At 39.6% G+C, this 25,155-nt stretch overlaps 1 protein-coding gene and 1 pseudogene across 3 annotated transcripts in view; one reads left to right on the top strand and one right to left on the bottom strand.

Annotated features, from left to right (window-relative positions):
• Positions 1 to 11,889, bottom strand: part of DENND6A (DENN domain containing 6A) — a 46,679-nt gene extending 34,790 nt beyond the window's left edge. For both annotated transcript variants that reach the window (XM_084903060.1, XM_084903061.1), the window contains exons 1-3: positions 11,514 to 11,889; positions 508 to 546; positions 364 to 406 (exon numbers count right to left, since the gene is read on the bottom strand). In XM_084903060.1, coding sequence (XP_084759186.1) covers positions 364 to 406; positions 508 to 546; positions 11,514 to 11,762 — 331 coding nt within the window. In that variant the 5' untranslated portion in view covers positions 11,763 to 11,889. The remainder of the gene's footprint in view (positions 1 to 363; positions 407 to 507; positions 547 to 11,513) is intronic.
• Positions 11,890 to 11,943: 54 nt separating this feature from the next.
• On the top strand, positions 11,944 to 19,091 carry LOC311632055 (F-actin-capping protein subunit beta-like; annotated as a pseudogene). The gene is made up of 4 exons (XR_014797086.1): positions 11,944 to 12,073; positions 14,378 to 14,504; positions 17,438 to 18,645; positions 18,884 to 19,091. The product of XR_014797086.1 is annotated as an F-actin-capping protein subunit beta-like (transcript).
• Positions 19,092 to 25,155: the final 6,064 nt, after the last annotated feature.

Below are 25,155 nucleotides of genomic sequence, written 5' to 3'. Positions count from 1 at the left end.
GGCAAGCTCTCAAACCCTAAACAGAAAGTAAACTACTTATTATAAATCCCCAAACAAAACAAACAAAAACAAAACAAAAAATCCCCAAACATACCAATGTTGCTGATTTTCAATCTCTTCACTATTTCAACAATTTATTTTTCCTGGATGTTTTACCTCATTATAGTTATTTTAAAAGTTGAAGCAACTACAATCAACAAAACATGACTAAACATCATAAAACTAGGAATCTAAATCACTGACCTGTTAGGCTGAAACAGTTGGCATTCTATCGATAATATGCTGTTTCAATCAATTTTCACATATTAAAGTAAAATCAGTATTCATAAAATTCAACAGAAACACCACATGAAAAATAGTTACCTGAATTTGAATCTGGAAAAGACAAATAGCAAATATTGGTTTTCTGAAAAAGAAAACAAAAGCTATATATATTGACACACACACACACACCAATAAAAATAAATAAATACAACAGTAAACTATAAGAGCAATATTTTTACTTACTTCTTTATCAGTAAGTTTGGAATGCTGAGGATAAATTACCTAGGAGAAAAAAAGAGTTAAATTTTATACATAAATATATTGAGTGTATATTATAAACATTAGTAGGTATTTTTAAAATACTAATTGTCTATCATCAAATAGTTTTAAGAAATAGTTCACAAATTTTAACAATGTGAGAAGCTGGGAGAATTGAGTAGAACTTCTATTAGCCAAAAAAAACAAAACAAAACACCACCTTTCTGATTCAAAGTTATTTCTAAAAGATTGGTGAAATCTTCAGTTATCAAGAATAATTTACTAACTGAATTACCAATAACTCAAAGCTTAATGAGTCTTTTTTTTTTTTAAAACCTAAAATCTAAAGAGAAATGGATCTATCAGTTGGTATCTACTTCAAGCAAGAATAATTTTCAATTGATTCCAAGAAGTAGCATAAATTACTAACTTCTTAAAAGAAAAATGAAAAGGAAAAAATTATCTGCAGTTTAAGAAATTTCAAAGTCCATCTCCCACCATAAAACCTGTCCCACTTCCCTCCAATTTCTTTAAATCATCATTGTATTTTCCTAGGTAGGTGGGTTTAGTGTTTGCAGTAATCAAAGCCACCTTCTGAAGGAAAATCACAGCCCCAGCAAAGGAAGGAAGACTAGCTACTGTGGGAACAAACACTAGTGAACACCAGATCCAAGGGCTCCCAGCCTATAAGCAGGTCATCTGCCTGAATCTGGCTGGGTGTGAAAATACTGCCCACAAGAATATCAGGGCTCCAGTGGACCAATCCACCAGATTCTCTTGGGAATGTGAAGAAGAGATGGGATTAGGAGCAGCAGGTTAGCTAGAGACTGACAACAAAAAGGAGAGAAAACAATACAAAGAGTAGCTAAATTATGTTAATGTTGGGTTGCTAATGTGGGGATCCATGACTTCCACTTCTGGAAAATCCAAGAGTTCTTCCATTCTCCAGAACTGTTGAGAGCCTGAAAATCTTCCCTTTCCAAAAATAACATATAGTATTATCACATTATAAACCATATTAAAGTAGATTCACATCTTTATTTCATTTACTTAGTTCTTACTATCATAGACAAGGCTAGTAGTGATATCTCCATTTTACATATAAGAAAACTAAGGTTAAAAAAAAATGGGGAAAATTAGTACTTAATGAGCATCTTCTGGAGTTTTTAATTTCCACAACCCTGTCAATTCTCCCCATCTTTACCAAAGAGGGAACAAGTTCACGGTAGTTAAATAACTCTCCCAAAACTTATCTGTGTAGTAAGTGCCAAAGCTAGGATTTGAATTTAAGTTTGATTCCAAAGTATACAAGCCACCATTCCTCACTGGTCTTATAGTAGTGATCATTAACATGCAATCACAGCCCTCAATCCAGGTCTATGGGGAGTGTCTACAGAACTAGTAGGTTACATGAAAACCACCCACCATTCCTGAAACAGAGAATAGCATATTCTCTCTACTTACCCTGCTTTGTTTCCCATGAACTGACCAACCTCACTTAATCTCTGTCTCCACAATTCATGAAGGCAAGAACTGGTCTTTTTGTTCATCACTCTATCTTGACCAGAACAATCTCTGCTACACAGTAGACACTAAAATATGTCTTCAATCAGTGGATATACCTTCAAATTAAGTCTATTCAACAACTAACTATTTTATATGTAATTCATTATATGTAGATACATTTCCCTTGAGACTATTTTACTTTGTTCCCTTTAAAGCAGAAATGGGATGCTTAAAACCTATTTAGCCATATTTTATTAAAATCTCATTGCAATTAAGTTACCCTGGAGTTTGCTAGTCTAAAACATATTGGTAAGCTTGGTCAACTATAATAGCTTAATCTTAGCCTCTAAAATAAGTTTTATGTAAGTGCCCTTCAGATTTTTATTTCCTGTGATTAAAATATCCACTCAAAAGTAAATACTCAGTTTCCTTTCCTAGAAATTCATTTCAATGTATTCTTTTTAGGGCTACCCAGTATTTTATTTTGAAACAGATATAATACTCAAAAAGTAACAGTGTATTATTATATGCTATAGAATTCCAAATGTCCACTCTGTACTTAATAGAAAAGTTCATACTTGATTTTAAAAACCTCGATTAAACTCCCTATCTTAAAAAAAGTAACCATTGTCAAGTAGCTTGAACTGCACAAATGTCAATTACTAGAATTATTTTCTATGTATATACTTTATTTCGTGTGGGGGGGGGGTGAAGGGGGAGTTTAAATATAAATTTGGGCAATCACTGTTAGTCAGTTAGCTCCTGACATCTATAAGGAAGTTCATCAACTATCGTTTAGCCCCAGTATCTGGAGAGCCTCTCTCTTGAAGTTTTCTTTCTCCACAGCTCAAGCCCAGGCATCTCTGTCCCCCAGGCCACTTGTATTCCTGAGAGGCATCAAAGGGGACACAGAGCGTCAGCTAATGTCATCCTTGTTCTGTTATCTATGATAAGACATCCCATGTTATAACAAATAAGAGAAAGGTGGCCAAGTAATAAGAAAAGTTTTATTTCATACAATTACTAAGGCCTAAAAATGATGACATAGCATATATCTTTTACATTATGATAGAATAGGAAAACATACTGAAAAACAGTATTATAAAATGTTTTAAACGGGGCTATTCTCTTTGAAGATATATCTACTTGCCACTCGCCCTGGATACCCTAACATTTCCACCTCAGTAGGGGAGTAATCATGGTTACAGGAAAAGGATAATTAGGAAGACGAGTTAATTTACTGCTAGTATTACTTGGACATGAAAAAAATTCATGCCTACATGCATCTAGTTGTTTGTGAATGGGTATCTATTACCATGTGGCTGACTATCTGTCTCTGTTGCACAACCCCACCAAGCATTCCAGACTTGGAAATACTACATTTCCCCAGAAACACCTGCCTTGATCTCTAACATTAACTCCTGCCCTGGCTGGTATGGCTCAGTTGGTTGGAGTGTTGTCCTGTACACTGAAATCTTGTGGGTTCGATTCCCAGTCGGGGTACATACTTGGTTGTGGATTCAATTCCCAGTCGGGGTGTTTTGGGGGCATGGGGGGCGGGGGGAGAGAAACATGGATGTGAGAGACACATCTATTGGTTGCCTGTTGCACATACCCCAACCAGGGCCAGGGGTCAAACTTACAACCCAGGTACGTCCCCTTGACTGGGAATTGAACCCGAGACCCTTTGGTGCACAGGTCGATGTTCTAACCACTTAAAAACACTGATCAGGGCAGGAATAAATCTTTATGACCATGGATTAGGCAATGTTCTCTTAGATATGATATAAAAATCACAAGCAACCAAAGAAAACATAAATATACTAGACTTCATCAAAATTTAATACTTTAGTGCTTCAAAATATACTACCCAGAAAGTGAAGACATCTCACAGAATGAGAGAAAATATCTGCACATCATATATCTGATAAGGGTCTAGTATACATAACATATAAAGAATACATTTTGCCCAGCCAGCATGGCTCAGTGATTGAGTGTCAACCTATGAACCAGGAGGTCTGGTTCAATTCCTGATCAGGGCACATGCCTGGATAGCAGGCTGGATCCCCAGAAGGGGGTGTGCAGGAAGCAGCCAATTAATTCTCTCTCATCATTGATGTTCCTCTCTCCCTCTCCCTTCCTCTCTGAAATCAATTTATTTATATATATATATAAAAGATATACAAATGGCCAATAAGCACATGAAGAGACACTCAGCATCATTAGTCATTAGGGAAATGCAAATAAACTTTTAAGATACCACCTAATACTCACTAGAATAGCTATAATAAAAAGGACAGGAAATAGCAAGTGCTAACAAAATATAGAGAAATTAGAACCTTCATATATTGTTGATGAAAATGCGAAAATGCAGCCATAGTGGATAGCAATTTAATAAACATAGTTACCATATTACCTAGTAATTTCACTCTTAGGTATATATCCAAGAGAAGTGACAACATGTGCATACAAAAAACTTGTGAATGAATGTTCAAAACAGCATTACTAATAATAGCCAAAAAAGTAGAAATAATCCTTATTTCCATTGAATGATAAACAGATAAAATGTGATATAGTACATCCATACTCACTGTTAAATGGTCTACCCTCCCTACTAGATTGATATAAAATTCAACCATAGAAAGGAATAAAGTACTAAATACATACAATGTGAATGAACCTTGAAAACTTTATACTAAGTGAAATAAGCCAGACACAAAACGCACAATCTCCATTATGAAATGTACAGAATAACAGAATCAGAAACAGAAAGTGAATTAGTGATTGCTAGGGGCTGATAGGGAAAAGGGAATGAGTCATAACTGAAAGAAGATAAGGGAAATTTCTGGGGCTGTGATAATAGCCAGGGTTTTTTTTAAATCCCATGGTAGTGTCATGGAATGTTCACTTCATAAAAATTCATTAAACTACAGATGTAGGATTTGTGTACTTTTCTATATGTTATACTTAAAATATTTATTTACTTATTTTTAAGATAAGTAAAAAAAAAAAAAAAAAAAAATGACATCACAGTATTAGGACAGGCTGGGCCTCAGTCTAAGATTCCAGCTCTCTCAAGATTGAAGGTAAATTATATCTCAGAAAGAGCTTGATCAATTTGAATAAGAAATGGACAGTGAAGCATTTCTCTCAAAAAAGAATAAAGTTTATATTTATATGTAATTGTCCTTGTTTTACATCAGGCATCTTAGTAAATACAAAAACATAAAGTATTTGTGAAAGGACTAACTGGACAAGAGAATGCCCCAGATTATCACCAGATTGGGATTATACAATTTCATAACAGAATTAGAGATTAGTAACACCAAAGAAGCCTTTGTAAAATCTGGGAGCCTAAGAAGTTCGAGAGAACACTAAGGCTTTTAATTCTCAAATCACAGAATTATGAAATGCTACTAGTTCACAAGGGAACTTAAAGGCTATTATTAGTCCTATCAAAGCATTCACTGTTAAATAGCCTACTTTCCCAGCTAACTTGCTACCTGATGAAGAGGGAATGATCAAGGCTTTATCTCTAGAACATACCAGTGCCCAATAAATACCTGCTGAACAGATGGCTCAATGAGACAATACAGCAACATACAATTACACATAACACCTATTTCAATTAAAAGAGTAAACTTGCTGATGATCAAATACTGGGGATACGGATCACTCGGTTAAAGAGTGAACGAAACAACCCTTCACATAATTGTCTTTATCCTTCTCATAAAAATAAACAGAAACTAAGATAAAGAAAATTGGTGACTACTCCAGGCTCCACCCGGCTTCAAGGATAAGAGGGAACAGGCAATGATTCAAAAAAGAAGAAGTTGCCCAGCTGGCATGACTCAGTGGTTGAGCAGCAACCTATGAACCAAGAAGTCATCAATTCTTGTCAGGGCACATGCCTGGATTGTGGCCTCGATCCCATGTGGAGTGTGCAAGAGGCAGCCAATCAATGATTCTCTCTCATCAATGATGTCTCTATCTCTCTCCCTCTCCTTTCCTTTCTAAAATCAATTAAAAAAAAAAAAATTTTAAAAGGAAACTACTAAATATCCAAATTAAGCAAGATGGTTTAATAAATTATGGTCCATAAAGTTATTTATGAAGACTCTTCAATGATCTGGCAAATTGTTAATGAGAATGTTTATTAATAAAAGCAGATTTTTACAGTGGTCTGCTACTCAGCCCATGCTTTTGAAAGTGTCTCCTTCCTGTCTTCTGCAGAAATGAGCTTAAGTAGCCACTACTGTTATTGAGAACCTGTCCTCTAATTACAGCTCAATGAACAAAACGGAGAACTTAACCCATTCTGAGCCAATCGGATATTCCCCTACTTGAGTTACACTTCAGTCTGATTCCAGAATACAAGAGTAGAGTGGCTAAAATCAGTAGCAGAGTAACCCAAAGTCAAGTAGAACCTGGGAGCTGAAAACTGTGACACTTGCAGAGGAAACCACCCTCAGCATGGAGAATGGAACAAGACAAGCAAAGAAAAGCAGAGACAAAAGACCACACAGCTCCAGAAACAAAGGCAAAAAAGCCTGGGGCTTTCCAAATTCCATAAGGTTCATTCCCATTTCCTGTAAGTGTGTTCCAAGAGACTCCCCACAATCAATCTCTTTTTGCTTAAATTTATTCTTCAGGGTTTCTGTTACTAACAATCAAATTAATCCTTAACAGATACAAAATTATGTAAAGGAAAGAAAAAAGCATTAACAAAAATGCCAAATACTGACAGCAGTTGTTTCTTAATAGAACTATGAGTGATGTTTTCTAGAGTTTATAATTTTCTTTCTTGCCAAGTTTTCAACAATGAGCATATTATTACTCAATGGGGGTGGGAGGTGGGAGGGAACTTGAGTAAATAAGGCAATTCTTCATTGAGATAATTAAGGCTTTTCTAGGTAATCAGGTAATTTCAGATCTAGAAGTAACAGAGAATTTCAAACCTATTCCACAGGACACTTAAGAATTTCTGATGATGCTTCATGGCCACTTCTGAGGGGGGGGGGGAAAGAAGCCAAGTACACCTCCTGAAGTCTGTACCTTTTGCCAGCTCTTCTAGCTTTAAAGACACCCTGCCCCCGTCTCCTTCACTCAGACAAGCCCCCTCCCCTCCTGACATTTTGTGCAACCAGGTCTTCAGCTGATGGTATCAGAGTGATCATCTGCCCCCAACCACCCAGGTCTTCAGCTGATGGTATCACAGTGATAATCTGCTCCCAACCAGACAGGTCTTCAGCTGATGGTATCAGAGTGATCATCTGCCCCCAACCAGACAGGTCTTCAGCTGATGGTATCAGAGTGATCATCTGCCCCCAACCAGACAGGTCTTCAGCTGATGGTATCAGAGTGATCATCTGCCCCCAACCACCCAGGTCTTCAGCTGATGGTATCAGAGTGATCATCTGCCCCCAACCACCCAGGTCTTCAGCTGATGGTATCAGAGTGATCATCTGCCCCCAACCACCCAGGTCTTCAGCTGATGGTATCAGAGTGATCATCTGCCCCCAACCAGACAGGTCTTCAGCTGATGGTATCAGAGTGATCATCTGCCCCCAACCAGACAGGTCTTCAGCTGATGGTATCAGAGTGATCATCTGCTCCCAACCAGCCAGGTCTTCAGCTGATGGTATCAGAGTGATCATCTGCTCCCAACCAGCCAGGTCTTCAGCTGATGGTATCAGAGTGATCATCTGCTCCCAACCAGCCAGGTCTTCAGCTGATGGTATCAGAGTGATCATCTGCTCCCAACCAGACAGGTCTTCAGCTGATGGTATCAGAGTGATCATCTGCCCCCAACCACCCAGGTCTTCAGCTGATGGTATCAGAGTGATAATCTGCCCCAAACCAGGTCTGAGTTTCTTCCTCTAGTGTTTGGAATGGGAGTGACATTCGCTCTCCATTGAAGTGGCTGAAAGGGGCAACTTCGCCACCATAAATATCACAGAAGTAGAGGAAGTCAGTTTGCAGGGAGCATGAAGCATGAACAAAATCCAGAAAACAAGAGCATAAACAGGTATGTGCTTGGTTCTGGGCTCTAGCCATTTTCTGAAGCCCCACCAGGTTTGTAGGTTGGGTATCTTAAAACACCTTGTAGCCTTACAGCAAGTTCCCCCTTTCTGCTTGAGCTGTAAGCTTAGTTTCTGCTGCGTATAACCAAATATACACACACAGGCACCATTTCAACAGGATTAGCCAGGTCTTTATTTACACAGGGGGAAATATTCTCCTACTTAAAAAAAAAAGTACTGATTCTAGTAACTCAACTTCATCTTACAAGTGCGAAAACTAAAGTCCAAAGGCCTCATTTTCACAAAGCAAAAAGTTCTCCCCATCAAAAATGAAAAAGGGCCCTAACCAGTTTGGCTCTGTGGCTAGAGCGTCAGCCTGCGGACTGAAGGGTCCCGGATTTGATTCCGGTCAAGGGCATGTACCTTGGTTGCGGGCACATCCCCAGTATGGGATGTGCAGGAAGCAGCTGATCAATGTTTCTCTCTCATCAGTGTTTCTAACTATCTGTACCTCTCCCTTCTTCTCTGTAAAAATAAATAAATAAATAAATATATATATATATATATATATATATATATATATATATATATATTTTTTTTTTTTTTTAAATGAAAAAGGGACTCTCACCCAGCCAGTGTGGCTCAGTGATTGAGCAAAGACTTATGAACCAGGATGTCACGGTTCCATTCCCAGTGGAGGTCATGCAGGAGGCAGCTGATAATTCTCTCATCACTCATGTTTCTCTCTCTCTCCCCCTCTTAGTTCCTCTCCAAAATCAATAAAAATACATTTAAAAAAAAAGGGGGGGGGGGTCCTCAATGCTTACATAGGCCTTACTGGGTCCCAGGTACTATTCCAAATGCTTCGCAAACATTAACTTATCTCTCACAATGCCACGACAAATGTACTGTTACCCTGTTACAGAGGAGCAGCACCAAGTTCCGACAAGCAAAGTAATGTACTCAAAGTACATAGATTAAAACCAGCTCTAGAGTTGTTCTAGAGTTCCTGATCAATATTCTATACTGTCACTTTAGTAGGGATTTAAACTTAAATAAGTGGTACTGTTCATGCATTTGTTTAAAATCTGCAAATGGTGCTTTCTGTCTTGGCAGAACAGATTCTTAAGTCTCCCAGGCCTAATATTCAATGACTGTTTTTTATAGCACAGCTAGGTTCTAGGATATTATTGTTGAAGCTTAGTTTTTACCTATTCTTTAATTTCCCTTTTGAATCCCCATGGTTGTGCTTCATCGGAAGTAGAGATGGGCTACTATCTGTCACTTCTCCAACACAATTCTACACAAACCTTTTTAAAAAGTATGTATTTTTATTTGTTTCAGAGAGGAAGGAAGAGGGAGAGATGTAGAAACATAATTAATGAGAGAAAATCATTAATTGCCTGCCTCCTGCACGCCCCTACTGGGGATTGAGCCTGCAACCTGGGCATGTGCCTGACCTGGAATTGAACTATGACCTCCTGGTTCACAGATCTGAGCCATACCAGCCAGGCTACACACACCTTCTTATGCCATTATAGCCACTCATTCTGACCATTTTTGGACTAAGTATAGTCATAATACAAAGGTAAAATACTATGTTTTTCAACTATTTTGCTATATTAGTTTCTAATCTGTTCCTTTTTCTTTAAAAGTGGCAAAGTGCAATATTCTATGTTTCTCAGGAAAACAAAACAAAATTGTTATGTTGCATCTCACTTAATGTGTTTATCTGTCTTTGGATCCTTCATTAGGGAATCTTCCCCCCTCTCATCCTACACCTTCTAAAATCAATGGTTCTTAATCTAGAGACAATGGACTATAAGATCCATAGATAACCTCCAGGAAGTATACCAAAACAAATACATAATTTTGTATTAGTAAGCATTTTCCTAATGGAGAGAGTTCATGAAATTCATCATATATTTTTAAAGTTTCAGAATGCAAAAAACATTATGAATAACTGACCTAAAGAAAACTCTGCAACAGCACATACTATGGAAAATTAAATGCAAAATAAGACCTTTAATGATCCACATTTTTGCAGCACTTTAATTATGCTAAGCATTCTTTATTTGGTCAGAAAAACATATTCATGTTAAAAAGAATGTCCCAAATGATTTCATTTAGCTATATAAAAAAATGTAATAAACTACAACAACCCAAACCATTGTTTTCTGGTTAAATTGTAGTTTGCTATACATATAATTTCAGGTAAATGTGTTAATATAGTCAATATATGGTTTGTAAATATCTTCTTCAATTTCTTTGAGAACTGGTTGTTTCTATCTCAATAAGGTAAAGAATTGTTCCTGCACTCATTCATCCTATCAGCAAGTATTTATTGAACACCATATGTGCCAGGCACCACATCTGGCCCTATCTGCTACTGTGATTAATTCTTGGTTCTTCTCTAAATTATAGTCTCATTCCTCAAATATAGTTTAGAGCATATCGTTCATATTTGTATGCCCAGCAACCAGCATAATGCCTAGATCTTTGTGGAAACAATGTATGGAACTACATAATGATAAAACATAAGCGAAGACAGGCTGAATACAAAAAGCAATATCTTCAAATTAAGAAAAACCTCTCTGGCCCATTTTCCTAGCCAACTCATGTCAATTAAGTAAAAATGAGATGGTGCACTAAAATGGCATCACTACAAAAAAAAAAATCTCAAACATGCATCTTTCTGATGTTTTTCTTGGACACATGAAGACAAGCAATCTCTTAAGCTACATAAAGAACCCTAAACAATGCAAAGAACAGATTAAGATTCAAAGGCCTTTCAATAAGGTGCCATATAGAAAATTTGACAGATTCACAAGCGAAAGATATTCCTTATGTTGTCCTTCATATTAGTTTTCAGGCCAACTGCTTCAGAAGCAACACCAAGAAATAACAGAAGTGAGGAACAAAAGGAGGAAAATGAGAAAATGCATGCTATGCATTTCGGCTCAGGCTCACTAAAATGCTCTAAGAATACTACTGTGAATGATCAAAACAATCTCTTAGTCTTAAAAAAAGTTTGTTGTAAGAGTCTTGGCTATTATATTGCACCGTATGTCAAGGGCATTGTTCGCTTCTTGAAAAAGTCCCAGACATCCTGCCTGCAGCCTCCTCCAGGTGCCGCTAACCATTTCAGTTATTCTGGTGACACCGGGATCACACACACACACACACACACACACACACACACACACACACACACAGAACAAAAAACAGCAAGTGCTTAGGAGGGGCCTTGAGAACTTTTCACCCCTAGCCGCAGCCCAGGATGCTCCCAGGGGACGTGCCAATAGACCGCAGCCCGGCCCGAAGGGCGGAGGGGCGGCCAGCCACGCCCAGATGCGCGGGGCCGGGGTCCAGGCCCGCGGCCCGCAGGCCACACGCTCCGCAAAGGCCGCCCAGGTGCGAACCCGGGCAGGGCGGCGGGACAGCGCTGCGGCCGGGCCTCACCTCCACGGCCTGGCCCAGCTCCAGGTCGAAGCCCACCACACACACGCAGTGCAGCCAGGCCGAGAAGCCGTCCCAGGGCAGTCGGCCGCGGCCATCGTCCTCCTCCTCGTCCAGCGGCACGGCTACCGCCGCCGCCGCCGCCGCCGCCGACTCCGCCGCCGGCGCCTCGCGCTCCTCGGCCGCCGCCCCCGCCTCCTCCAGCGGCCCGCGGGAGCAGGGCCCCGAGCTGTCCGGGCCCCACAGAGCCATCCACCGGCCCCTGGCTGTTCGCGCCGCCTCCGCCGCGGAGCGAGCCGCAGAGCGCGCTCGGGTCTGCGCAGGCGCGGCCGCCGCAGCCGCAGCCGCGGGGGACGGGCTCCGCCGGGGCGAGACCGGAACCCACGTGACCCTGGGAGCCCCGCGCCGGGCGGACGTGGGGACGTCACGCCGGCGCTGGACTGGGATTAGCAGTCAGGCGCCGGCCGCCGTGTCTGAAAGCTGTACGATACTGGCCGATGGTTTATGAGTCCTGGCACCCTCCTTCACAGTCCAATGAAGGACTCCCGGCTCATGACTAGAAGGTATTATTAAATTAAATTAATGGTAATGGTAACAAACATTGAACACTTATTCCGTGCCAGTTGGGGTGCCAAGCAAGCACTTTATACAAAGATCGCCTCACTGAATCTTCGCATCCTGGCTCGTACGTAGACCTCGTTATTTATTTCTTTACAGAGAAGCAAACGGGTTCCGAGAGGTTGCATGACTAGGCCAACAAGTATAGCACCGATGCCAGCTTAACAGTTCCAGCCAACAGTCTGCTGATGGAGGAGTTCTGAGCCTGCACTCAGCTTTTCCTCCTCACTAAGACCCCTCCCACCTTGCTTGGCTTGCATCCCTGTGAGTCACTCAGCACTCACACAGCATCTCCAGACCTTTCTGGAACGGCAAGTTGGCCTCCACAGCAACCTACGCATCACTCTTAGCAAGGGCCCAGTATCAGGCAGCCTTGTATTCTCAGACTAGTTAGTGCTGGGCTGGGCACCCAGGAAGCACTTGCCTTGCTCAGTTGAATTGTTACTGACTGTTGGTCCAGCATGATATTACTGACTAGGATTTATTCAGCACCTACTATGCTAAGTATAAACTGCACAGTGAAAGTAAATAGGAAACACAATAATACCCCAATTTTTTTTTAAATGCGTAATAAACAATGGATATTAACCCACAATAAATATAATTTTTAAAAACAGCACTCGTGTTCGTGCCTTTACACACATTATTCTATCTAATCCTCCCAACAGCTAAAAAAGACAAAACCTATTATTATTATTCCCATTGTACTGATAAGGACCCTGAGGCTTCATGAGATGACAGTGATATCACAGGCAGCAGGGGGCAGAACAAAAAAATTTTTAAACCCAGGTCTCTGACAGCCAGAGCTCCTAAGCATTTTTGCCACCCTGCCCAGTCAAATCTACCCCATTTAGCTAACACTGTTCTGTCCACAACCTTAGGATTTTTATTTGAGGCAACTGTTAGCATCCCTGTTTTCAAGAAGAGAGTCAAGTATCCTCTGCCATCAAGGGTAATGTTTGCTATAGACTTTCTTTAGGATTTAAGATGAACTTGTGCAGTTTATTCTTAGCATGGTGGGTGCTGAATAAAATAGGAATAATCATTTCCAGCCTGCTTACTTCACCGATTTTCAGGAAGGGCCAGATTATTTCACTGTATGCTACCTCATTATTAACGATTAATGAACTTTAAATACCAGCTGTTCCATAGAGCTGGTTGTTTGACATGTGGATACCGATTGCTATTCCCCAAAATGCTGCTTTATAATTTGGGTTAAGGGTAATCTTATCAAAATATAGTGTCCTGCAAACAACATATTAAGAGGAGCATAGCCACAGCCAGTTTGGCTCAATTGATAAAGCATTAATCTGTGAACTGAAGGGTTTCAAGTTTGATTCCGATCAAGGGCACATGCCAGGTGGTACTCGATCCCCAGTAAGGGGCTGGTGCAGGAGGCAGCCAATCAGTGATTTTCTCTCATCGATGTTCTTTAATATATATATATATATATATATATATATATATATATATATATATATATATATATATATTTGATTTTAGAGAGGAAGGGAGAGGGAGAGAGAGATAAAAACATCAATGATGAGCCGAAACCGGTTTGGCTCAGTGGATAGAACGTCGGTCTGCGTACTGAAAGTTCTCAGGTTCAATTTCAGTCTAAGGGCATATATTATACTTTGGTTGCAGGCACATCCCCAGTAGTGGGTGTGCAGGAGGCAGCTGATCGGTGTTTCTCATCGATGTTTCTAACTCTATCCCTCTCCCTTCCTCTCTGTAAAAAATCAATAAAATATATTCTTAAAAAAAACACACACAAAAAACAACATCAATGATGAAAGAGGATCATTGATCGGCTGCCTCCTGAACAACCCCTACTGGGGATCAAGCTCGAACCCCAGGTATGTGCCCTTGGCGGGAATGGAACCTGGGACCTATCAGTCCACAGGCCGACATTCTATCCATTGAGCCAAATCAACTAAGGCTTATCATTGATGTTTTTATCTCTCTCTCTCCTTCTCTCTTCCTCTCTGAAATCAATTAAAAATATTTTTTAAAAGAGGAGCATAAATTTGATGAGAAAGAAAGCATAGAAGGGCTCTAAAGAATCATAAAAATGAAAAAAATATATATTCAGTTAGAAAAAAACACTACTAAATCAAAATTCACAACCATCAGAGGAGTTCCTATGGATTTTTTGCATTCCAACTTCATCAATTTTAACAATTTCTGTGGTTACTGCTTGTATGGGGTCTAAGAGAAAAGGGAGTAATTTTTTTTTTATTTTTAAGGTTTTGTTATTAGAACCTTTGAGTGTGGAAGGAGCTTGGATCAGGGCATCTCTCCAAACCTCCCATCCTATTCATGAATTGTCTGAAGTTCAGGCAGCCGGCCACCGTCCTAACACCCCTTATTAAGGTATAGTCACTTCCTTACAAAGCTGCTATTTTCTGGATGCTCAGAAGGGCTAGAAAATTATTCCTTTTATGGGGACAAGATCAGCCACTTTGTAATCTACACCCACTGGCTTAAGTTGTGTTTGCTGAGATTCCAGGGAGGAGTCCAACTCTTCCATCTGATAGCCCTGCGAATATTTGAAAATGGTTATCCCACATCCTCATGCCTTCCAGTTTCCAGGGTAAACTACTTTAGTTCCTCCAACTGTTCCTCAAAGGATATTAGTTTCTAGGCCATTCATCATCCTGTTGCCCAACTTGGGCATACTCCAACTTTTCCACATCACTCTTAAATGCAGCGCCCAGGGGGAAACACCATCCTCCAGGTGTGATGTGACCACTGCAGAGCGTACTCCGGGACTATTACCTTCCTTGTCCCAGCCACCCGCCTTCTATTAACGCTGGTTCAGATCACATTTGCTTGTTTTGGCAGCCAGGTCACATCACTGGCTCAGGTTGCATTTACTGTCAACTAAAGCCCTGGGTCTTTTTTCATTTGAGGAGTGCTTGAGTCAGAGTAGGCTGCTTTAGCCAAGAGCATGACTGGATTCATGGCTCTGCTGCTCTTCTAATATTACCAACAACATTGAGCACAGGATTAAAAACATGCCAGACTTCCCTATTCATTCCTAACCAAACTCCTGGCATTTCAGCAAGTTTTGTAGTTTAAAAAGAGAAGAAGGAAAAAAGAAAGTAAAAGAGTGTGAGCCTTGCCGAGACTGGTTTGGCTCAATGGATAGAGCGTCGGCTTGGGAACTGAAGGGACCCGGGTTCGATTCCGGTCAAGGGCATGTGCCTTGGTTGTGGGCATATCCCCAGTGGGGGGTGTGCAGGAGGCAGCTGATCAATGACTCTCTCTCATCGATGTTTCTAGCTTTCTATCTCTCTCCCTTCCTCTCTGTACAAAATCAATAAAATATATATTTAAAAAAAAAAAAAAAAAGAGTGTGAGCCTTGGATAATGGTGTGAATTGCCATGCCAAATTTCCAGGCTAAATTTTACCAAAAGGACCTGGAGGGAGTCCAAATACCTGAGATATCCACCTCCTGGGGTAGCCAGAGGACTTCCCTCTTGCTCTAAAGCTGAATGCTGCTGCAGCTGCTGGGCCATAACCACACTTGTAATGGAGAGAAAATACACAGAGAAATGCAAGAGGCTCAAGTACCAATGGGTTATCAACAGACAACTAAATTTACTGCCACATGCCTCTGAGAGACAAAATGCTCAAATGCAGATTTTGAAGGGAGGATCCAGGCAAAGAAGACAATAAAACACACTGTTTGGTGGTTCCTTAATAGTGCTTGTAAGAGTTTAAGAGAAAAAAAAAGGTAAAGAGCATATATATATTTTTATCGGTTTTAGGGAGGAAGGGGGAGAAAGAGAGAGAGAAACATCAATGATGAGAGAGAATCATTGATTGGCTGCCTCCTGCACACCCTCCACTGGGGATTGAGCCAACAACCCAGGCATGTACCCTAACTGGAAATCAAACCGTGACCTTCTGATTCATATGTTGACACTCAACCACCGAGCCACACTGGCCGGGCAAGAGTTTTGTTTTTTTTATATTTACATTCCTAATATCTTTAAAGTGCCTGGAACATGGCAGGCACTCAGTAAATAGTTAATGAGTGAATCAATACACTAAAATAAAATCTCTAATTATTGTTCTCCTATTTGATAGAATTTTTCTTTCATGGTCAGTTGTATGAACACATGAAAAGTTAACAGAAGTGTTTCTTAAATATACTTCACTCTTAGTTTATGAAAAGTAAAGATAGCAACACCTCAATTATTTGAAGGTTACTTTTCCAACTATCTGACTCTAAGTGCCAGGGGGCAGTTTTAATAGGCTTACTAGCAGTCAAAATGCAAAACAGAAAAGGTAACCAGTGAAATTTATGCTCTTTAATCAGAGATATGTGGGGCCTTTGCTCAGAAATTACTTTGTTTGAATTTCCACATCATTCTAACAGATAAGCTTGTCAGGTTTCCCAGACTAACCAGCAAATAAGAGTAAAGAGGCTGGTGGAAGCTGAGCATGAAAAGAGCAGAAAACAGGAGGTTAATAGAATGGAAGGAAAGAAAAAAAGGAGTCAGAAAATAAAAGCATTCAGAAGGATATGCAGTAAACTATGAACAGTGGTTGCCCATGGGGAATTGAAATGCTGCGAAATAAAAGTGCTGGTGAATAGAAATAGGGAACTTTGCTTTTTATTTTACATAATTCTGCATTGTTTTATTATTTACAAAGAGCATATATTGCTTTTGTAACTAAACATTAAGTGATAACAAAGGTGTCCTGGCTGGGTGACTCAGTTGGCAAAAGCATACACTAGAAAAATTTCAGGTTCATTTTCTGGTCAGGGTACATACCTTGGTTACAGTTTCGAACCCCAGTAAGGGGGTATATGGGAGCCAACTAATTGAAGTTTCTCTATCACAATAAGATATCTCTCTCCCCCCCCCCCCTCTCTCTTTCTCTCTCTCTCTCTCTTTACCTTCCTCTCTCTTTAAAATAAATAAAACCATGTTCTTGGGTGAAGATTTTTAAAAAGAGATAACAAGGGTATAATAGAGTTGCATAGCATGTGAAAAATTGGAAACCACCTAAGTATCCAACAATAGAGGACTGACTGAAAAATATCATGTATCCATTCAATAGACTGTTATGCAATCCTTTAAAATGCCATAGAAGATCATTATGTAGCAGGAAAAAAATGTTTAAAATAAAAAAGGTAGGTCATAAAATAAAATAAACAAGTGATTCTGTTTTTAGAAATTATTTGCAAAATAAAAAAAAACACTCGAGTTGATAAAAAATATCTTGATAAAGGAGTCATTTTTTGTTTGAAATCAAACAATTCTTTTATTCTTAATTTCTATGTAAGTAGCTGGACACCTGGGGAGTTGGGAGCCAGGGCTCTGCCACCATCGCCACCATGAATGATCAGCAGCTGGACTGTGTCTTGGACTTAATGAGGCACCTGCCTCCACAGCAAGTCGAGATTGACCTGATTGACCTGGTCCCAGTCTAAGTGAAGATCTGTCATCTGTTGACCAGACACTGAAAATCGCCCAAGAAGATGGTGGGAAATGATTACCTTTTGTGTGACTACAACAGAGATGGGGACTCCTATAGGTCACCATCTATAGGAGATGGAAGATGGGGCATGCCTTCTGCTCAGGTGAGAAAACGGGAGGTGGAAGCCAACAATGCCTTTGACCAGTATCAAGATCTGTATTTTGAAGGCAGCATCTCATCTGTCTGTCTGTGGGATCTGGATCATGGCTTTGCTGGGTGATCCTCATAAGAAGGCTGGAGATGGATGAAAGAAGATCAGAGGCTGCTGGGATTCCATCCATGTGGTGGAAGTGCAAGAGAAACCGTTGGCTGTACCACCCATTAGAAGCTAACCTCAGCAATGCTGTGGCTACAAACCAACAAACCTGGCTCTGGCACCATGAACCTTGGAGGCAGCATTACAGATGGAGAAAGATGAAACTGTGTTACTGCTCGCCATACATAGCCAATACCAGGCGCTTGGTAGAGGATATGGGAAACAAAATCCAAAGTATGCTGAATGAGATCTACTTTGGAAAAACAAAGGACATCATCGATGGGCTGAGGTCTGTGCAGACTTTTACAGACAAATCAAAACAAGAAGCTCTTAAAAATGATTTGGTGGATGCTTTGAAGAGAAAGCAGCAATTGTAAAACCTCTGCTTCACCCTAACCGGACATGCTATGCACTCCTTAGATTCCTTTCTTACACAACTCTGCTCCCTTTCTTTGTCCCTTCCCTCCCTGACAGGTCATACAGTAACTTGTGTCACCGACCTGCATGGAGCCATCACACCCTGAGAATAAAGCTGATAAACACCCATCTCTGTCTCCAAGGCCTGCCACGTTTTGCTATCAAAACTCAGTGTTTCATAAAAACCCCCCAAAACCTCAATGTTTCTACCTGGCTGATGTAGCTCAGTGGTTGAGTGTTGTCCTAGGAACGAAGAGGCCATTGGTTCAATTCTTGGTCAGGGCTGCAGGCTCAACCCACTGTGGGGGCGGGGAGAGGAGCGCAGGAGGCAGCCAATCAATGATGTTTTTCTCTCATAGATATTTCTTTTTTTTTTTTTTTTAATTTTATTGATTTTTCACAGAGAGGAAGAGAGAGGGATAGAGAGTTAGAAACATCGATGAGAGAGAATCATCGATCAGCTGCCTCCTGCACACCCCCCACTGGGGATGTGCCCGCAACCAAGGTACATGCCCTTGACCAGAATCGAACCCGGGACCTTTCAGTCCCCAGGCCGACGCTCTATCCACTGAGCCAAACCAGTCCCGGCTCTCATAGATATTTCTATCTCTCTAAGCTCTCCCTTCCTCTCTCTCTAAAAAATAAAATTAAAAAGATCAATAAAAGCATTAAAAACACACACTTGCCACACCACTGTGATTATGCATTATACATATGCTTCCTGATAATACTGATCATATTTCTTAAAAAACAAACAAAAAACACCTCAATGTTTTTATATTGACTATGTATTTTGTTTGCCCAGCCCCATGTCCCTACCACCACCTGTTTATAGGCATAAAATACACTATCTGCAGTTCCATTTGTATAAAAAAAAAAAAGTAAAACAAAATAATTATGAAATAATTGTGGTGTGTGAAAGATAAAAGAGAAACTGGAAATCTGATTCCACATTTGGGAGTTGCTTGGGGTTGGGAGGTGGGAGGACAGGGGCAGCTCTGGGAGAAAGGAGAGGTGACCCTCAGCATTGTCCCACACCGACTACCCCTGTCCCACCGAGAGGATGTTGTGAGGGGTGCAGGGCCTTCAGACAGATCTGCTCTTCTGGCTAGGTGCTTTTCTATCAATTTTTGTGGAATATAAAAGGAGTTTTTTGTTTTATTCTGTTTTTGTTTTTTTCTGTAAAACTTTTTTTAAAAATCTACATCTTATACTTGAGCTTCCATACTTAAAAAAGAAAAACAAGAACAAAAAAGAAATAAGAAATTGGAATGCAGTTAAAAAATACATCTATGTAACTAAAAGATATATATATATATATATATATATATATATATATATATATGACATATAAGTATAAAACAAAACAGTTGAAGCTGAAGAGAAAGAAATGAAAATGTTTTCACTAATATCTTTGTGACAGGAACTGCAGTGTCATTGTGATAGTTAATTTTACGTGTCACCTTGACTGGGTAATGGAGTACCTAGATATTTGGTTAATTATTATTCTGCGTGAGTCTATGAGGGTGTTTCTAGGTGAGATTAACATTTGTATTGGTAGAATTGAGTAAAGCAAATTGCCCTCCCTAATGTGGGTGGGCCTCATGCAATCCATGGAAGCTTGAATAGAACTAAAAGGCTGAGAAGGGAGACTAAGCTCTCTATCTGAGTGTCTTTGAGATGGGGACATTCATCTTCTGCCTTTGAACTCAGACTCAAACTCAGGTTTCCTGGTTCTTAAACCTTTGTACTTGGACAGGAACTATATACCATTAGCTCTTCTGTCTCCAGCTTGCTTCTTGTGGATCATGGGACTTCTTAGCCTATACATATTTTTATTTATTTTAAAACAACTTTTTATTTATTGATTAGAGAAAGAGGAGAGAGAGAGAGAGAGAGAGAGAGAGAGAGAGAGAGAGAGAGAGAGAGAGAGAGAAACATCTATTTGTTGTTCCAACCATTTATGCATTCGCTGTTTGATTCTTGTATGTGCCCTGACCAGGGATCAAACTTGCAGCCTTAGTGTACTGGGACAAAGCTCTAACTAAGCTACCTGGCTAGGGCCTATACATCTTTTTAGAAACTACATAAATAATCATCAATAGAATGTTAGTAGAAATAGGGACCATAAAAGCCATTCTGGTGAAATCTCCATGTTATTGGACAGCGGATAAAAAGGTGATCCTTGTTAAAATTTGACCAGAGAACTTGGCTGAATTATATTTTAGTGTTTTATAGAAAGTAAACATGTAAATTATGAAATTGGTTAGTTAGCTCAGGTGATTTCTACACAAAGTGTTGAAGGAGCAGCTGGATTCTCCTGGTTGCTTACAGTAAAACACAGGAAGAGAGAAATGAATTGAAGAAGGAATTGTTAAGTGAAAGGGAACAAGAACTTAAAGATTTGTAATAGTCTCACTCTGTTCATACTGTAAAAAATAAGAAAGGTTATTTTGAAAAGAACATTAAGGGTGCGACCAAACAGGTTGATAAGGAGGTTAGTATGGGTGTGAACCATAGACCTTATCATCCACCCCAGCAGAAAATGAAGGCTGTCAGACTTCTTAGATCTTACAGGACTGGACTGTAGAACTAAACAGCTGAAAATGTGTGCTATTCTTTAAGAAGAAGGAAAAATCACCATAAAGGTGATTTATAGATCATCAGGGCTGCCTCTTCAGTTTCAAGGAGGGAAAGTGTGTGTGTATGTGTGTGTGTGTGTGTGTGTGTGTGTGTGTGTGTGTACACGCTCTGGGTGTGTTTTGTGGCTTTTGATTCAGATTCAACGGTCCAGACGGCCGCCACCTGCATACAGTCTTGGGGGCTGGGATGGTGGGGGTGGTAGACAACAGGCTTTGGGTATACAACCCCACCTGGCAGAGCTGTAGATGAAAGACCACTCCCCCCACCTCCAGTAGTTCTGGAAAACAGTGCATTGAACCAAAGAGGATTTTTCTGAAGTTTCAAGATCTAATGTTATTTGTCTTACCAGGTTTTGGAATTGTGCAATCTGACAGCCTTTTCTTCCTTCCAATTTCTCCATTTTGGAATGAGAATGTTTATCCTTCGCCTGGCCTACCATTGTATTTTAGAAACACATGATGTATCTGGTTTCATAGAATCACAGCTGGAGAGGAATTTTGCCTCAGGATGATTCATACCTCCCTGTAGCACCCATATCTGATTTAGGTATTTAGATGAGATTTGAACTTTAGACCTTGTAGTTAAAGTTAAGATTTTTTTGAACTGTTAGGATTGAATGAGTGTATTTTGCATGCAAGAAGGACAGGAATTTGGGGGGCCAGGAATAGAATGTTGTAGTCTGATTTTATATGTCACTTGCAAATTTGTATGTTGAGTCTCTAATCCCTAACATGATGGTATGTGGAGCTATAATATAATTAGGTTTAAATGAGGTCATGAAGGTGAGGCCCATGTTGTGACGAGTTTCCTTATAAGAACTCCCTCTCACTCTCTACCATGTAAGGACAAAGCCAGAATGGGGCCATTTGCAAGCCAAGGAAGAATGCACTCACCAGAACCAAATCAGCCAGCACCTTGATCTTGGATTTCCTAGTCTCAAGAACTATGAGAAATAAATATCTATTGTGTATCCCACCCAGTTTTTGGTATTTTGTTATAGCAGCTCAAAATGACCAGTCACCCAATATCCATTTAACTCCCTTTTCCTACCATTACAGCCTAGTTTAATTCAGGGTGGTACTGAGGTAAACTAAAACACTGTATTTTCTCAGCCTCCACAAAGAAATATGTGACCATGTGATGAATAAGATATACTAGTATGTAGAAATGTTGATTAGAACATCTGGTTATACTCTTTAAAACACAGGAAGCCCAGCTGGTGTCTCTCAGAGGTTGATTGTTGACTTATGAACTTGGAGGTCACGGTTAAATTCCAGTCAGGGCACATGCCCAGGTTGCAGGCTTGCTCCCCAGTAGGGGGCGTGCAAGAGGAAGCCAATTAAGGATTTTCTCTCACTATTGATATTTCTCTCTTCCTCTCTGAAATCAATAAAAATAGTTTTTAAAAAACATACAGAAAAAAAATAAATACAGCAAGCAGTTCTTGTCCTTTTGTACTTGTCTGCTTCCTTCTCATGCAAACCTGAACATGAAGGCCAAAATTAAAGCAGCCATTTGGGGGCCAGGAAGAAAATATTGGGAGACTTAGCATTCATAAAGCACCAAACCAATGCTAGCAACAGCCTGCCTTTGGACTTCTTAAAAATTAACCCTTATCTGTTTAAGCCACTGTGGTTAGAGCTGTCATTTGCAGCCAAATGTAAATCATGATTGACATGAGTTTGCTTTTTCATTAAAATGTTTACCATATTCAAAGCTATATCAGAAAGCTTAAATGGTAGGTAGACATTAGAAATGAATTTGTGTTTAGAGTTGATTTCTCAGTTAACCTTTTGTATACAAACAGACATAAAATAGTTTTGTTTTGCATAACTAGGACCTCTTTTTTTGTTAATTTTGTTGTGGATTTCTACTGTTCTTTCTTGCCCAGTATCCATTGTACCTTTTTCTGCTTAATAGTCCTGAGTTTTCCAACAGGGAACCACCCTGCCATCTTTCTAAGTCAAAGAGGTTCAGGAGGAGGTAAATGCTACTTGTGAACACCAATCTGGGCACATAACCCAATCCTAGCAATTCAGTGTATACTATATTCCTGGAATAATGATAAGTGCAGGCACATCCCCACACACGACCCAATCAAACAATGAAACTCAACTCTGGCAGTCATTAGAATCGTTTTGAAAGAGTCACTGTCCTAACACCAAGATTAAAGGATAGAATATAAGCTTGGGGCTGTTGGCGAGTAGCCATAAGTGAAGAGCTGGCCTCAGATTTAAGTCAACAGAGAAAAAACAAGCAAAAGAATGGAAAGAGTTAAGACTAAGCCCTAGTGACATCATTCAGCTCTGGATTCAGCCAAGCCTGAACTTTTCAGATACATGAGTCAAATAAATTTTCCATTTTGGATGAGCAAGTTTGAACTAGATCTTCTGACATTTGCAACTATAGAAATCCTAACTAGTAATGCTGAATAATCCTGATTCGTTACACTAGCTTTTTACCATGCCAAGTGTTCATAGGAAATCTTCCCTGAAGGTTATTTACCAAAAAAGCAATATAATAGAAAACTAGCATAATGCTTCTGGGTTTTTATATTATAAAATAAACCATAAATCATTTTATAAAATAGGGAATAGTATCATTATTATAATTATTATCAGCTAGCTAAAGGATATTTATCTCACCAAAAAGCTAAATAATTATTGGAAAATAATATTCAAAACGAAATAAAACAACAAATAGTTCAAAACATTTTCCATTCCTTCAAATATGTATTTAACTTGTAACAGTTGCAGTGTTAAATTGTGAGGAATAGCAGACTGAATATGAAATGTTTTTAGGACCTTATAATTTAGCACAGTAGACAAAACATGAATGCTCATAACAGTTATATACCATTTTCTAAGAATTAGAGAATAATAAGAGAAATGTCTAGGCAAAGTATGAAAAATTCTGTAATATTATTAGAGCTAGTAAAGAGATTAGAGATCCAGCAATTCTTTGAACACATAGTTGAGGAAATTGTAACTCAGAGAGCCAGTGACTTAGTTCCCATAGCAAGTTAACGGCAATGTCCTGCTGGAAGCCAGAACTCCTTAGACACAGTCCAGCATTCTTTCTTATTACCCCACCCTACCTCTGCTAGGAGAAGAGCAAAATACCAAGAAGTCTTTCAAACTATATTTTTTCTTCCACAAAAACCTAACATGGAGACTCTCAGAGACCACACTAAAATAAGCTTGATTCTCTTCTTATCATTTAGAGGCAAAACAGCAAGGCTCTGCATCATTTTGAGAATTTGCCTGCAAGTTTCTGTCATGGTTTTTCTCTCGCTGACTTTTGTTTTTATTAGTCTAACCTTGAAAGTGCAGCAACACTGCCTGATAAAAAATCCAAAACATCTTGTTTTAAACAAGTTTGTTCTCTTCTGTATTCTGGGCAAACTGATGGAGTCTGATAGCCCAAATTAAGAGTTACCTAACTAAGTTAAACTTAATCCAGGAAGTCTTCCTTGGTTGACTTCCCATCTGGGCAGTGCTGGCCTGCAAACAAGAGTAAGCCACTGCAAATTCTATTTTAAGAGTTTTGGCTAAGGAAAGTAAAGGGACTATATTGATTCCAAACTAGGACTGCTGTCTCTTTAGGCTCCTTATTATCAAGAATTTACGAAGAAGACTAATTTATATATATATATATATATATATATATATATATATATATATATATATACACACACACACATTGATTTTTTACAGAGAGGAAGGGAGAGGGATAGAGAGCTAGAAACATCAATGAGAGAGAAGCATTGATCAGCTAACTCCTGTACCCCCCACCCCCACCCCACTGGGGATGTGCCCACAACCAAGGTACATGCCCTTGATCGGAATCGAACCTGGGACCTTTTAGTCCGCAGGCTGATGCTCTACCTGCTGAGCCAAACCAGTTTCGGCAGAAGACTAATTCTTACTAGAAATACTTGCCAAGTTTTTTTCAGTGTTGCCAAGATGGCAGCTGCCTATGAATAATTGAAGAAAGTGGATTAAAAATTTGGTTTCAAAGAAAAACAAAGTCAGAAGACTCATATTCCCTGATTACAACCCTTACTACAAAGTTACAATTATCAAAACGGTGAGACAGTGCCACACAGATATATATAGACCAATGGGATAGAATGAGAGCTTAGAAATAAATCATTGGTCAATGGTTTTCAACAAGGGTGCCAAGACCATCCAAAGGGGGAATGGATAGTT

The sequence above is a fragment of the Pipistrellus hanaki genome, assembly GCF_964339955.1.
Source record: "Pipistrellus hanaki genome assembly, chromosome: 13".
Taxonomy (NCBI): domain Eukaryota; kingdom Metazoa; phylum Chordata; class Mammalia; order Chiroptera; family Vespertilionidae; genus Pipistrellus; species Pipistrellus hanaki.
Note: the sequence above shows the minus strand (reverse complement) of the source record. Positions and strands in the feature narration are given on the sequence as shown.